The sequence below is a fragment of the Acipenser ruthenus genome, chromosome 11 (genome assembly GCF_902713425.1).
Source record: "Acipenser ruthenus chromosome 11, fAciRut3.2 maternal haplotype, whole genome shotgun sequence".
Classification (NCBI taxonomy): Eukaryota; Metazoa; Chordata; class Actinopteri; order Acipenseriformes; family Acipenseridae; genus Acipenser; species Acipenser ruthenus.
The window spans coordinates 40,177,880-40,191,156 of record NC_081199.1 but is presented as its reverse complement, the minus strand read 5'-3'; the positions used below and the strand labels follow the sequence as shown (position 1 = coordinate 40,191,156).

At 45.5% G+C, this 13,277-nt stretch overlaps 1 protein-coding gene across 4 annotated transcripts in view; it reads left to right on the top strand.

Annotated features, from left to right (window-relative positions):
* Positions 1–5,649, top strand: part of LOC117426383 (diacylglycerol kinase beta-like) — a 60,526-nt gene extending 54,877 nt beyond the window's left edge. For all 4 annotated transcript variants that reach the window (XM_059033923.1, XM_034043901.3, XM_034043902.3 and 1 more), the window contains 3 exons: positions 4,756–4,876; positions 5,192–5,252; positions 5,534–5,649. In XM_059033923.1, coding sequence (XP_058889906.1) covers positions 4,756–4,876; positions 5,192–5,252; positions 5,534–5,632 — 281 coding nt within the window. In that variant the 3' untranslated portion in view covers positions 5,633–5,649. The remainder of the gene's footprint in view (positions 1–4,755; positions 4,877–5,191; positions 5,253–5,533) is intronic.
* The last annotated feature ends 7,628 nt before the right edge of the window (positions 5,650–13,277 follow it).

The following is a 13,277-nucleotide window of genomic DNA, read 5'->3' as shown; positions in this document are numbered from 1 at the left end:
CCTCCTGCTCACCCCCTCTCAGCTGCTTCCCTCTGGCTGAAAACCAATTCAGGATATTACATCTATCAACACTCCTCTCTCTCCCTCTCTCTCTCTCTGTTGCCTTTAAACTGCAGCTTGAACTACCAAGTCTGGTTTCCATGGAGATGTTGTCGGGGTCTTGTTGAATGTGCCTGGCCTGCCTGAACAAGGCAGAGAGAGGGAGAGAGAGAGAGAGAGGGAGAGAGAGAGAGAGAGAGAGAGATAATTGTTCACTTGCTTCTCCACTCCCTCTGCAGTGCTGAGTGCTCCCATGTTATTTCACAGTTTGTTAATACACGAATATGATTCTCACGGTCAGGTCGCGTTGACACCGTTGACACACACAAGCATTGCACTCCAGTGTGAGGACCCTTGACTGATTCACCTACAGCCCTGAACCCTCTACACCTCTAGGTTAGATAGTAACTGTGGTTCAAAAACCCTAACTCAGCCACCTCTCCCAGAATCACACCCAGGTTCCTGGCCCAGCTTGCAGCTGCAGATTGGGTCTGGAACTGAAACAATGCAGAGGAACCTCAGAACCTCTCAACGCAGGTGAAAAAGCAAATCAGAAAGGGTCTGCAAAGGATCCATTCCAGGTGAAAAGTGTAGTTTGTTTTCCATCTGTGGTGATCAGGTCAAATAGGAATCCTGAGATAATGCGTCCAGGAAAAAACCTGATAAAGCCCGCTCTTTTGAAACCAAGAAAAACTATTTGGAAGTTTATCTGCAGGTTTCACAGACCCAGTGTAGCACTAATCTTACATTATCTTTCCAAAAGTAACATTAGGTAGTCCAAGATTAGTGTTAATTGGGCTGGGAAACTTGCCGTACATGCTGTTGCCCTTCTTGGGGAAACCTATTTACGGCCACCATTTAGACCATTAATCTTCAAGGCTTCAGTTGAATTGAATGATTAAATTGAATTATATTCCCCTTTTTCATGAGATGCGTTCAGCACGCTAAAGCACTGTGATGACGCTGGCTAACCATGACCCAAGGTGCGGTATTGAAGTTTTCCTTTATAATCTGACCTGGACTTGTCATTGTAGGCAATGGAAAACCAGCAGAGGAGAGAACCAAATCAACTGGGAAACAGGCTATTGAGAGGGTGAGAGGGAGAGAGGGAGAGGGGGAGGAAGAGGGAGAGAAGGAGGAGGAGAGGGAGAGGGAGAGGGGAGAGGGAGAGGAGTAGAGGGAGAGGGAGAGAGGGAGAGGAGGAGGAGGAGTGAGAGAGAGGGAGAGGGGGAGAGGGAGAGGAGACAGAGAGGGAGAGGGATTGTTGTCAGTTGACTCATATCGCTAATCTTTTGCTGCTACAGGCAACGCAATAGAAATGAAATACATTCAACATAAAAGCCGCTTGCAACTTTGAGCAGATGTCCTTCCAGAGCTTTGATACACAAAGCTATTAATAACTTAAAAACACTGAACTGATCCACCCGGGACACACAACCTGAGACGACCATCTCCTCCCCATTATATCCAGGCTGCACTTCTCTGGTGCGCTGGGTCAGATAGCTGTAATGTTAGTTCCCAATTATTTTAGGAATGACAAGCTTATCACATGTATAATTTCTGCAACTTGAACCCAACTGGAAAAAGATACTGTACTATAGGTCAAAAATCTTCTTCATTAGGACCCTGAATGGTGTAGTTTAGTACACAGGGCATACAATCAAGACCAGTATTTAATCCAAAAAGTTACACAACTGAAAGAAATATATATATTTTTTTCAGGCTAATTTCTGACAAGGCTCCCAGTCTCTCAGCTCTAACCACTAGACCACGCTGCCTCCCTCCCAATCCCTCAGCTCTAACCACTAGACCATGCTGCCTCCCTCCCAGTCTCTCAGCTCTAACCACTAGACCACACTGCCTCCCTCCCAGTCCCTCAGCTCTAACCACTAGACCACGCTGCCTCCCTCCCAATCCCTCAGCTCTAACCACTAGACCATGCTGCCTCCCTCCCTGTCCCTCAGCTCTAACCACTAGACCACACTGCCTCCCTCCCAGTCCCTCAGCTCTAACCACTAGACCACGCTGCCTCCCTCCCTGTCTCTCAGCTCTAACCACTAGACCATGCTGCCTCCCAGTTGTTCTGGTGGCTGTGAATGAGGGCAGTCTATTGCTCTAGTGGTAAGTTGTGTGTCAGGGAATGTGGCGTGTGAATGGAGCTCTGAGAGGCTCTCAGTGCTAATGCAGCTCCACTCCCTCGGGACGAGGCTTTTATTTCATTAGTTGCTCCTGTAAATCCTTTTCGGAAACACAGATTCCTGGAGGGGGGTAGGGGGGAGAGAGCTTGAATTTCACTGAGGGGAGCGAGGGAGAGAGACTTGCACATATTCAGCACAGAGTGTTGCATCAGAGCAGAAACTAAAATGCACATAATCCCAATTATACAGAAAAGAATAACACACACTGATGTTTCAAGCTGCTATGGACAGTAGAGTTAAATCTGTTATTGTCAAAAACAAATTGAAACCAGCAGTAGACTTGCATTGTTTGGATAATATAATTGAAAAGGCATTCCCAGACAGAAAAACTCCAGAGATAATGACATTAAAGCCTCTGTACTTTGAGAGCTATGAAGTGCAGTGTTGTACTATACTGTGAATACCAGAGGGCTGGCATTCTCATTGACATCGAGGCAGGAGAGAACGACACACAACAGGACAGATGATCAGAGGGGCTGTTTGTAAACCAGCACTGTTCCTGGGTTCAGATTTCTACATCAAAGCACAGGACTTTGGATATGGAAACAATTGCTTTTGATAATTAGATGCAGCAGGATGGAACTCAGTATTAAGCAGAAAAGATGTACCTCTGCATCTGGTAACACCACGGTATTAATCAGAAGGACCCACGTTTCCTGTGGTTCCCTTTGCAGAATACTGTCTGTGGATTGCCCAGGTTTACGACCTGCACTTGTCTTTCCCCTGTGCTTTCAGTGTCAAGTAGCAAGCAGTGAGATAACACATGCTGTTTAAATACATAAATAAGTATTTAATTAATATGCAATTAACCCTTTGTTGAAGTTTCGTTCCATGTTAATAAACAGTCACTAGATATGCCATGCATGTGTGTATCTATCACTCGACTGCCACTGGAGCTCATATTTCCAAAGTAGGTTCAATATGTTTTTTGAGACTCGGTAAATAAATAATGCACATTAAAATGACAGGATAGCTATTCACAATCACGTTTTCAAATTGTGATGACTGCGTGAATATTGTATTAGTAGCTTTACATAGCGGTCTGCGTATGTTTATAAAGCACTGCATGGGCAGTTTCTCTTTGTGTAACAGAAGCCTGCTGTCCACACCTCCACCTTCACACTCAGGCCTCCACATTGTTCAGTACTGAAAGAGTTAAGATCCTGTAGAACTGTGATGTTCCCATCATGCCTGGAGACAGAGCAGCAATAGGGTTTCTTTCCATTAACATCATTCAATTACTGAAAGGCTGTTGAGTTTGTACGCAGTACAAAAAAATAAATACATAAAAAAAGATTGAAAAAAGAGTGTTTTGTTTTTCAGTGCAAATGTCTGGTAATAATGAAACTGTCCCCTTGCAATAGACAGGGATTGCTTCAGTGTGGAAATCGTGAGGTCTGTGTAAACAACACAAAACACCAGCCTGCTCCTGCCTCACAGCCTCCATCCCTCAGCACTGAGGCAAGCTCTTCAGCTGGAATGAGAGCACTAGACCACACTCATTTCTTTGTAATGTTGTTGATGCTGAATCATAGGGATCCTTTAAGAGCATTGGGTTTATAGATCAATCAGCTACTAGGAACCGGACTAGCCTGTAAATGTTTTTATGTTCTTTTCTTCTTACAAACATGGATTGTAACTTGAGATTTTGTTTTTAAATGTAAAGATTATTCCATATGCTGAAATCCTCCAGACTGTCTGGGAGAGGCGCTTGTGGAGCTAGATTAACAAAGCTCCAATGCAAAATCTGCACCTTTGTTTGTGGAATTCAGGGACTCAAGTTTAATACAAGCTGGCACTGGTGACACTGCGTGCAGGACATTGTGATGCATCTGATCAGTGCCAGACAGGAGGGTGGCAGGGTAGGTAAGCTATGTCATGGAGAGTTGGGTCTATTATTAGCATTGCCTTGGTGACACAAGCTGCATGAACCTGAGGCTGATTAAAAAATAAGAAGATTGTTAATGTCATAACTGCCTTTAGTCATAACTGCTATCTGATTATCAACGTTGCAAGGCGGCAAGCAAGAGCTATTTATAGGACTGGCTGCAAGACGAGGCCTTGACTTGAATCTGAGAACCAGTGTGCTGTTAGTGTTCAGGATAATGCGCATTATGAACATGCAGGGTGGCTGTTCTAGGGTTCTCTTTCTTTCCAGCCCTCTCGTATCACCCTCTCAGGCCTCTGAGCACTTCAAATTAGGTGTTAACATTCACAATATTGTGCTAGTTCTTACTTCCCCCCCAACGTTGCTGTTTCTCTGTACGGTTACACAGTCTGGATTTATATGGGCTTCCCGTTTCATTTGTGTCTACCAGTTTCTATTTGCAGTTTTTGGTTAAATTAACTGCCAGGGTAAATCAGTAGCAGTTTGCTTGTTTTAATGAGTTCTTCCCAGTGTGTGAAGTATACTGGTTCCCCAAGGCTAATCCTTGCGTTGTGAGTAGAGTATTGTGTCACATTGAGGATGGTTAAAGTCACACCTCCTCTCTCCCTCCCCCTCTCTCTCTCTGCTCAGACCTGAGTGACCAGCTGCTGGAGGTGGTGGGTCTGGAGGGAGCCATCGAGATGGGGCAGATCTACACAGGGCTGAAGAGCGCCGGGCGCAGGCTGGCACAGTGCAGCAGCGTCACCATCAGGTAAGAGTGAGGGCCAGGAGAGACCTGCTGTTCAGGATCTGGGCTGGAGTGTGAAATATCTTACCTTGAAGAAAATTAGTGGTGTACCTTATGAAAGTTAACCATTTGCACACTTGCAGTTTTCCCATGGTTCCCATGGTTATCATATCTTTCCATGTTTTACCAATGCTTACCTATGCTTTTTCAAGCTTGTTCTATGCTTTATTGCAAGGCAGTGGCTGGCTGGCTAGTGTGGCTGTGCACTGGAAAGAAGTGCCAATTTGAACAGCCCCTCTTGTCCCAGGGTCTCACTGTATTGTGTGCATCTCGTTCCAGGACCTCCAAGCTGCTGCCCATGCAGATCGATGGGGAGCCCTGGATGCAGCCTCCCAGCACGGTGAGAGCCTCCTCCTCCCAACCCTTCCCTCTCTTTCAGCTGTGTTTCCTACTGTATATCCTTCTCACTCTACAACATAATCTGGGGTGCATTGCCATATATGTTGTGTATGATGAATTAGGCTTCTTTTATCTCTGTAGTAAAACTGGATTCAAAATGGATGCCAAATGAATTATTCTGACATTGAAAATGCATGCCAAGGTAGAACCTGCTGTGAATCCAAATGTGTTCAATGTTTATTTGCAGAATAATGTAAATGCTGTTGTTCTTCTCCCTCTCAGATTAAAATCACGCACAAGAACCAGGTGCCGATGCTGCTCGGACCCCCACAGAAGACCCCCTTCTTCTTCCTGAAGCGGCGGAACCGCAGTCGGGATTAGAAAGGGGGGGCGGGAAGGGGGGGCCGGGGAGCACACTGGTGAAGGAGAGAGGAAGTGAGGTGGGGAGGAGGAGGGGGGGGGGATACAGCGCTGCAGGACAGGACTCCAATACTCCTAGTGTACTGAGAGTAAAAGAGATAACAAGACACAGTAACAAAGAAATCTGCCTCCCCCAGGAGCCAATCCTGCTATAAGAAGTGCGTCTGGGACCAGTGAAGCACCTCCATCCCAGTCCCTCACTCCTCGTCACCCTCTGGACTCACTCAGCCGCTCTCCACACTGACTCCTCAATATCTCCCAGGACAGACAGGACAGACACAACCTCTTTAACTCCCAGGTCCTGCCATGCTGGTTTGTGCAGGAGAGGTGGGACTGGGAGCCAGCGATACAAGTCAGTCCACAAGGCGATCCACTGGGCACATTAATGAGATCGAGTAGCTCTTTCCCTGGAAGCAGCAATAAATAATGGATCAGTTGATGTTTTATGTTTATTTTTGTGCCCCCCCCTGAGCCCATGTACTCTCAAAGCACACAGAGAGGAGAACATGAATCTCATCATTTATTAAATATTATTGGAATGTGCAGCTTGGAACTTGGTTTAATTAAAGTGTTTGTTTATGGATTCTGTGGGCTTACTAATGTTAACCCACTGTTGCTCTTTTTAAGATTGCCAGCACTGAGTTCTCTATACTGTACTGGATTGAATTAGTTGGCTCGTAGATCCCCATTACAGTACTGAGTTATCTATACTAGACTGTATTGAATGTGCTGGCTCTCAGATCCACAGTACTGAGTTCTGTATACTAGACTGTATTGGATATGCTGGCTCTCAGATCCACAGCACTGAGTTCTCTACACTAGATTGTTTTAGCTTGTCATGAAATGATAGATTGAGAAAATGTACACTGTAGAACTGAACCCCTGTGACAGAGATCTCGGACCAGCCCTCAGTACTAGACAGTATACTCTTTTCAGTGTGGCTACTGACAACCATACAGAGATGAAGGACACAGCTAGTGGAATACTGCATTTATATAACATACTATGCTTGCTATAACATGAACCAATTGTATTAACACATTCTGGTTCATGATCTAGACTGTTGTGGGTTTATTTAACAGTAGTCTAGTAGTCTAGAACAGTTTTGTGACTATCAAACTATATTATTCTCATTTAAAAAATGTCTTTGTGTTTTTAGGGACGATATCTTACTTTCATCAGTAAAACAAACCCAGTGTCCAGTACAACGATGGATTGAATAGTACAAGGACAATGTGCTCAAGGGAAAGGGGCCAGTTAATCACTGATCAATTTCACTTGCTAGAGGATGCTTTTGCAAGCCTCGAAAGAGCCTGATTGAATTCACTGTGATGGAAACAGCGAGGGATGTTATTAGCGAAAGGGGAGATTGGATTGAACTAGCACATGATCGGTGATGTGCTCAGTGCTTCACACCCCACAGAGTTCAAGCCTGTCATGGTTAATGCATCTTCCTGCTATATCCTGGAAGGGCATTCCAACCAGAGCACTGAAATGATGAGGAGCAGCCCCACACCCCATCATTGACACTGGCTGTCTGCTCTCTCTCCGTACCCCCATCTCCATTTCCTCTCCCTCCCTTTCTCCAGAAATGCTTCCACTTCTCTTATTGAACTCATGTGATTCAGTTTGCTTCAGCTGCCCTGCTGCTTCCCTGGCAGCTTTACAATGCAATATGTTTATCACCCCTCCAGTTGCGTGACATTCCCTTTTTGCTCCTCATTTACTCAGCATTGTCGGCCTGTATCCCCCAGGACAAATGCAGTGCATTAAAAGGTCATGTCCTTTTCTTAATATTACTGCATCAATGCCAAAACTGAACGAAGAGGGGGTTTCGTTCACACAGTGCACACTTTGAAACAAAGCACGAGGACAAACTGAAGCCAACGCATGAAGGCTAAGTATATCCGCTGGTAAAGGTGTTACTGTGGGAGGCACGATCGCAGGGTGGTACAGTCCTGGCTCTCCATGTCTCCTCTGTGAGGGGAGCTGTGAGTGTGTGCACTGTGCTGGTGTACTCTCAAACTTATTATTATTATTATTATTATTATTATTATTATTATTATTATTATTATTATTAGCCTTAAAAGCCTCTGGCCACACCAGAACAAGTGTAATACAAGCAAGTGACATTTCAACCAAAAACTATAAATATAACAAAAAAGCAAAAGCTACAGACCATTTCTGTTAAAGCCTGGTGAAGTCCCAACAGCACTGGGACACCAAGGTGTTGATAAACACACAGAAAGAACACCAGACTGTAACTGCAATAATGCTCAAGCAGTCTGTCTACAGGACTGCTTGCAGTGCCTCCAGACTCCTCACCAAGTCTCTTCTCCTGTGTTTTGTTGTGACAGTTCCAGTTCTCATTTCCACTTTGACCGTTCATGTCATGTGTTACTGCAGAAACCCTACCAGCAACGTGAAGAGTCAGCACACCTAATTGCAGTGTAGCTGACATCACCTGACCCTTTCACTAGTTTTGATTTTCCTTCTACGGAATTGAGATTGTTGACAAAATGGTGCAGGTTCGTTGAAAAGGATTTTTACATAGCACACAATGAATGTCATTGTAAAGGATCCTGAGCTGAATGACAATCTGCACACACTTGTTGTCTACAAGTACTGAATCCACTTTTTCCAAACGTCCCTGGGGACATTAATGTGGTTTTGGTCAAACTCCAGGGCTCCAGGAATGGAGCTTTGGCAGGAGTGGGACCCAGTCCGAGTCCCATGAAGAGGGGATTGGCGGAGCTGCAAGCTGGGCAGCACAGCTCAGAAGAACCTTGGGTTCAAGACCTGGTTCTTTCAGTCCCTTTATCCAGAGGACCCAGAGATGAGGGTAGGCAGTGTCCTTCTGCAGGGACACTCAGCTGCCCAGGTGCCTACAGAACTCAGAAAAAGAGGAAGGCATTGAACCTGGTTGTCATTTTTAAATATGGTAGTTCAAGTGCTCAAAAAGCCAGTGCAGTGCTCCTAACCAATGATATCGAGGAATAAATCCCAGGCTATACAGATTCCATTGGGTTATAATGTGCAGGATATTAAAATGCAAAACAGCAAACGTGTTGAACTGTGATGGGGCTGGACGGCAGGAGTGCAGGGACGGGGACCTCACTGTCACTGTGGAGACAGAAGCCTGCTTCCCTCCCTGGCACAGCTCTGCCCACTCCTGAGCTCTGAGCAGGCACCCTAGTGCCTTGTTTATCTGTCCACAGACAGACACACACAATGCAGTAGACTGTGAGGTGCACCACTGCCTCCGGAGAATGCTCTTTCTCAATAAGGTTAGAGAAAGAAAGACACTACCAGTAGAGTAGGGTTCATATCATTGCTGAATGTAACATTGTAAGCGTGTGTAGAAATGACTCCCCCTATCTAGTTGGATATTTAGTTGTTCTTCTCCCTCCTAAGTGGCGGTGTGGAGCAGGGCGAGCGTGCTGCCCTCTCCTGGCTGCCTGTGACTATTGCATGGGATCTGCATAGCTCTGTACCCCACCCCAGTGTTACATGTTTACATCCATGCTGTTTTAGAACAAATAAAAGAATGATGACTATCGCCCATGACTCCTGCTGTTTTCATTGCTGGGATTGTGGGAATAGGAGGACTGGCCAACACTCTGTGATATGAACCACTGGAATACTCCAAACCTGCCCCTAAGTTCACGCTACAAACTAGTTTCTACAAATCTCATAATATTCCCGCTGTACCTTATAAACCTGGGTAGAAAAATACTGCTTGATTACGATCAGTGAATATCATGAACTATGTTCTAAAGCAAAACTTCAATGTGACGTGGTGCATTTCTACTGTACCAGCAATAAGTAAATCACATTTACAGAGGTCATCGTTCAAGAAGCATTTGAGAAGAGGCTGCACAGTGCTTTACTTTACACATCCCAATCATGACATGTACAGTAGCCTGACGTGTACTACCATATGCTTCCTGGTCAGAAGTATCAAGCCTTTCTCTATTTTCATTTACAATGAAGGAGCTGATTTCCGTGTGATGATGATAATGATGATGATGATGATGATGTGACGATGATGATGATGATGATGATGATGATGATGATGATGACGATGATGATAATGTGACGATGAAGATGATGATGATGATGATGATGATGATGATGATGATGATGATGATGATGATGACGATGATGATAATGTGACGATGAAGATGATGATGATGATGATGATCATGATGATGATGATGATGGTATGAAAGGTGGAGCTCCCTGTTCTGCTGGCTGTGTGTCAGTAATGTCATCCCATGTGCAGGGTCTGCGTGGGCATTCCACCGCACAGCAGCTCCATGGGGAGGAGGGTCACCTCTCCACGACAGCTGTGCTCTCTCTGAGAGGCAACGTGTGCTTCCCCTACACACACACACACACACAGATACACTCAGAGCACATTTAAAACACCTTGCCTGTGACCCTGTCTACAGCACTGCTCTGGCACTGCTCTCCTGGTGCCATGCAGTGGATTAACAGTGTGTGTTGATTAACACACATTATACCTGCTGTGTATTGGCTCCTTCCCCACGGTATCAAAACAGGACAGGTAATCATGTCAATGTGAGATCAGTATCACAGGGTGTTATTTCTGTACACTGCAGCACAGACCTTGCCAGGTTTCCAGTATTAATATTGAATGTAAAGAAGGGCCTTTACAGCCTTTTTCACATAGCCGTGAACCAGCACTAAAAATACATTGCAGCCCTAATTTACTGAAGAAGGCACCAGCTGAAACGTGAGTGTACTAGACTTTTGTTTTTCCCTTTGGCTTTTATACAAAGCTCTACTGATTTTCTAAATTTGTTCCAGGGCTGCTTCCCCCTCCCCAGTGTTCCTGTACTGCTTTGTGTGAGCTGCTTTGTCATGCCGGGTGATTGAGGGCCAATTTCAATATGATCTCTGAGTGCTGTCGGCTCTTAAACTAACCAACAGCTTGCCAAGAACCCTCATCCCCACCCGCCTGTACACACAAGCAATCAGTGTGCAGAGTTACATACTTTCTATTAGAAATGTTTAAGGAGCTCAGCATGAGTGGTGTACAAGAGCAAACAAGCAGTTAACCACAGCCTGCTCCATTTGCTTTACTTTCAGATGCTACTTTGCTACATTTTTTAAAAATATATTTAGGATTTAATCTAACATGACTAAATACAGGTGTAAGGTAGTAATCAGCAATATTGAAGTTGATAAACAAATGCTTGAAAAGTTGAGACGTTTCTCTTGCATGGGAAGTTTTTAATGTGTGTTTCTTCATTCTCTCAGGAACTCCTCAATAACTCTCTAATCTCAATGTTATCCTGCAGTGTCTGCACAGCAGACGCACTGGCGTGTGGCTGCATGTCCTCGGCTCTAACCCCAGGTATCAGGGAGACAGGCTTGAAAATCAAGGGATCCCTGCCCCTCCCCTCAGGAAACACTGGCTTTGTGATGCTAATCGCTGGGAAACCACAGCTTTAGTGAACAAAGACGAGGAAACCAGACATTCACCTGCGCCCCCCTCCCCCAAACACACACACACTGTCCTCCAAACACACACACTGTCTCCAAACACACACACACTGTCCCCAAACACACACACACACACTGTCCCCAAACACACACACACTGCCCCCAAACACACACACACTGTCCTCCAAACACACACACTGTCCCCAAACACACACACACACACTGTCCCCAAACACACACACACTGCCCCCAAACACACACACACTGTCCTCCAAACACACACACTGTCCCCAAACACACACACACACACTGTCCCCAAACACACACACACTGCCCCCAAACACACACACACTATCCCCAAACACACACACACTGTCCTCCAAACACACACACTGTCCCCAAACACACACACACACACTGTCCCCAAACACACACACACTGCCCCCAAACACACACACACTGTCCCCAAACACACACACACTGTCCTCCAAACACACACACTGTCCCCAAACACACACACACACACTGTCCCCAAACACACACAAACTGCCCCCAAACACACACACACTGTCCCCAAACAACACACACTGCCCCCAAACACACACACACACTGCCCCCAAACACACACACTGTCCCCAAACACACACACACTGCCTCCAAACACACACACACTGTCCTCCAAACACACACACACTGTCCCCAAACACACACACACTGTCCTCCAAACACACACACACTGTCCCCAAACACACACACACACACTGCCCCCAAACACAACCTCCCCCTCCCCCAAACACACACACACACACACACACTGTCCTTCAAACACAACCTCCCCCTCCCCCAAACACACACACACACACACACTGTCCTTCAAACACAACCTCCCTTCCTCCCAAACCCACACAGGCTGCCCCCCAGACTCACAGAGTTGCACACAATGGCACTCAGACACAGGGGTTTCGTTCACACCGAGCTGAACTGTTTTAGATTCCGCCCCACCCGTCTCTCTTTCCCCCCTAAAGCAGAAAGTGATTCCTGTACTGATGAGAATATCAAGTGCAGATTCAGGACAGCTATATAAGCTCTTGCTACAGTGCAAAGTTTGCCCTGTTTTGGCTTTTGTAAATAGAACAAGGATTTCAAAAAGGCTGCTAATGCTGTTGATTACTTTTTAAACCACGTCAACATACAGTACATTGGTTGACTCTCTGGCACAGTAGCGTTGTTTAAAGGTGCTGGTGTTTATGCCCCTCAATGATATACAGGGTTGTAGTTCTCCCAGTGCAGTACCTGCCTCTGTAAAGCTTAGATAGCACACGACAAACAACAAACCAATTACATTTTTATAGTGCCTTTCACAAGGCAGTGTAAAACAGGCTTCAACCTCATGCACTGTAGTATCTCTAGAGATCATTCTAAAGCAAATAATTACCAAAGCTACATCAAACAGATACAGTAGACTCCGGGATGATAGGACCACGCAAAGGGAATTCAGTGTGGATTTGAATAGTTAATCCCAGAGGAGTACCCAGGAGTCCAGCCTGGAAAGATATCTTATCTCAGGGCTGTAGCCTTGCTGCTGGAACAGAGCGTGTGTCTCACAGGGAACTCGATCTGTATTTAATCCAGCCGGGTGACTTCTCCACAAACCTGACATTACACAACAGCGGAATCCCACTCTCTCCATTCACCTGCTCTTTGTATAAAAAACTTCCTCTTTCAAGTGCTGACAGAATGAGTCAGGAATGATCTTTGAAGGCTCTATTTTTAGCCGGCAAGTCAGAGCGAGTCCTGCATTAGGAAGACACTGATTCCCCTTTATACTGTGTTTAATGTTGAAAACATTTCAGCAGGGATGTAACACTGGAGCCCAAGGTCTGATTAATAATGAGAACGCATTGTTTACAACACTGCTTTTTAACACTGTGTTTCACTGCACAATATGCACCCTTCTGTATTACAAGCTGATGCTACAAACAACCCACAAGGCTAATCCGAGGCCTTTTAGCTCAGTGTTTTAAACATGCTTTCAGTGAAGTCTCCTATACACTCTACCAGATCAGATAGCTTCATTACATACCTGTAAGGTAGTTGCAGCTATAGAGACACACGCTCACTCGCTGGCCACACA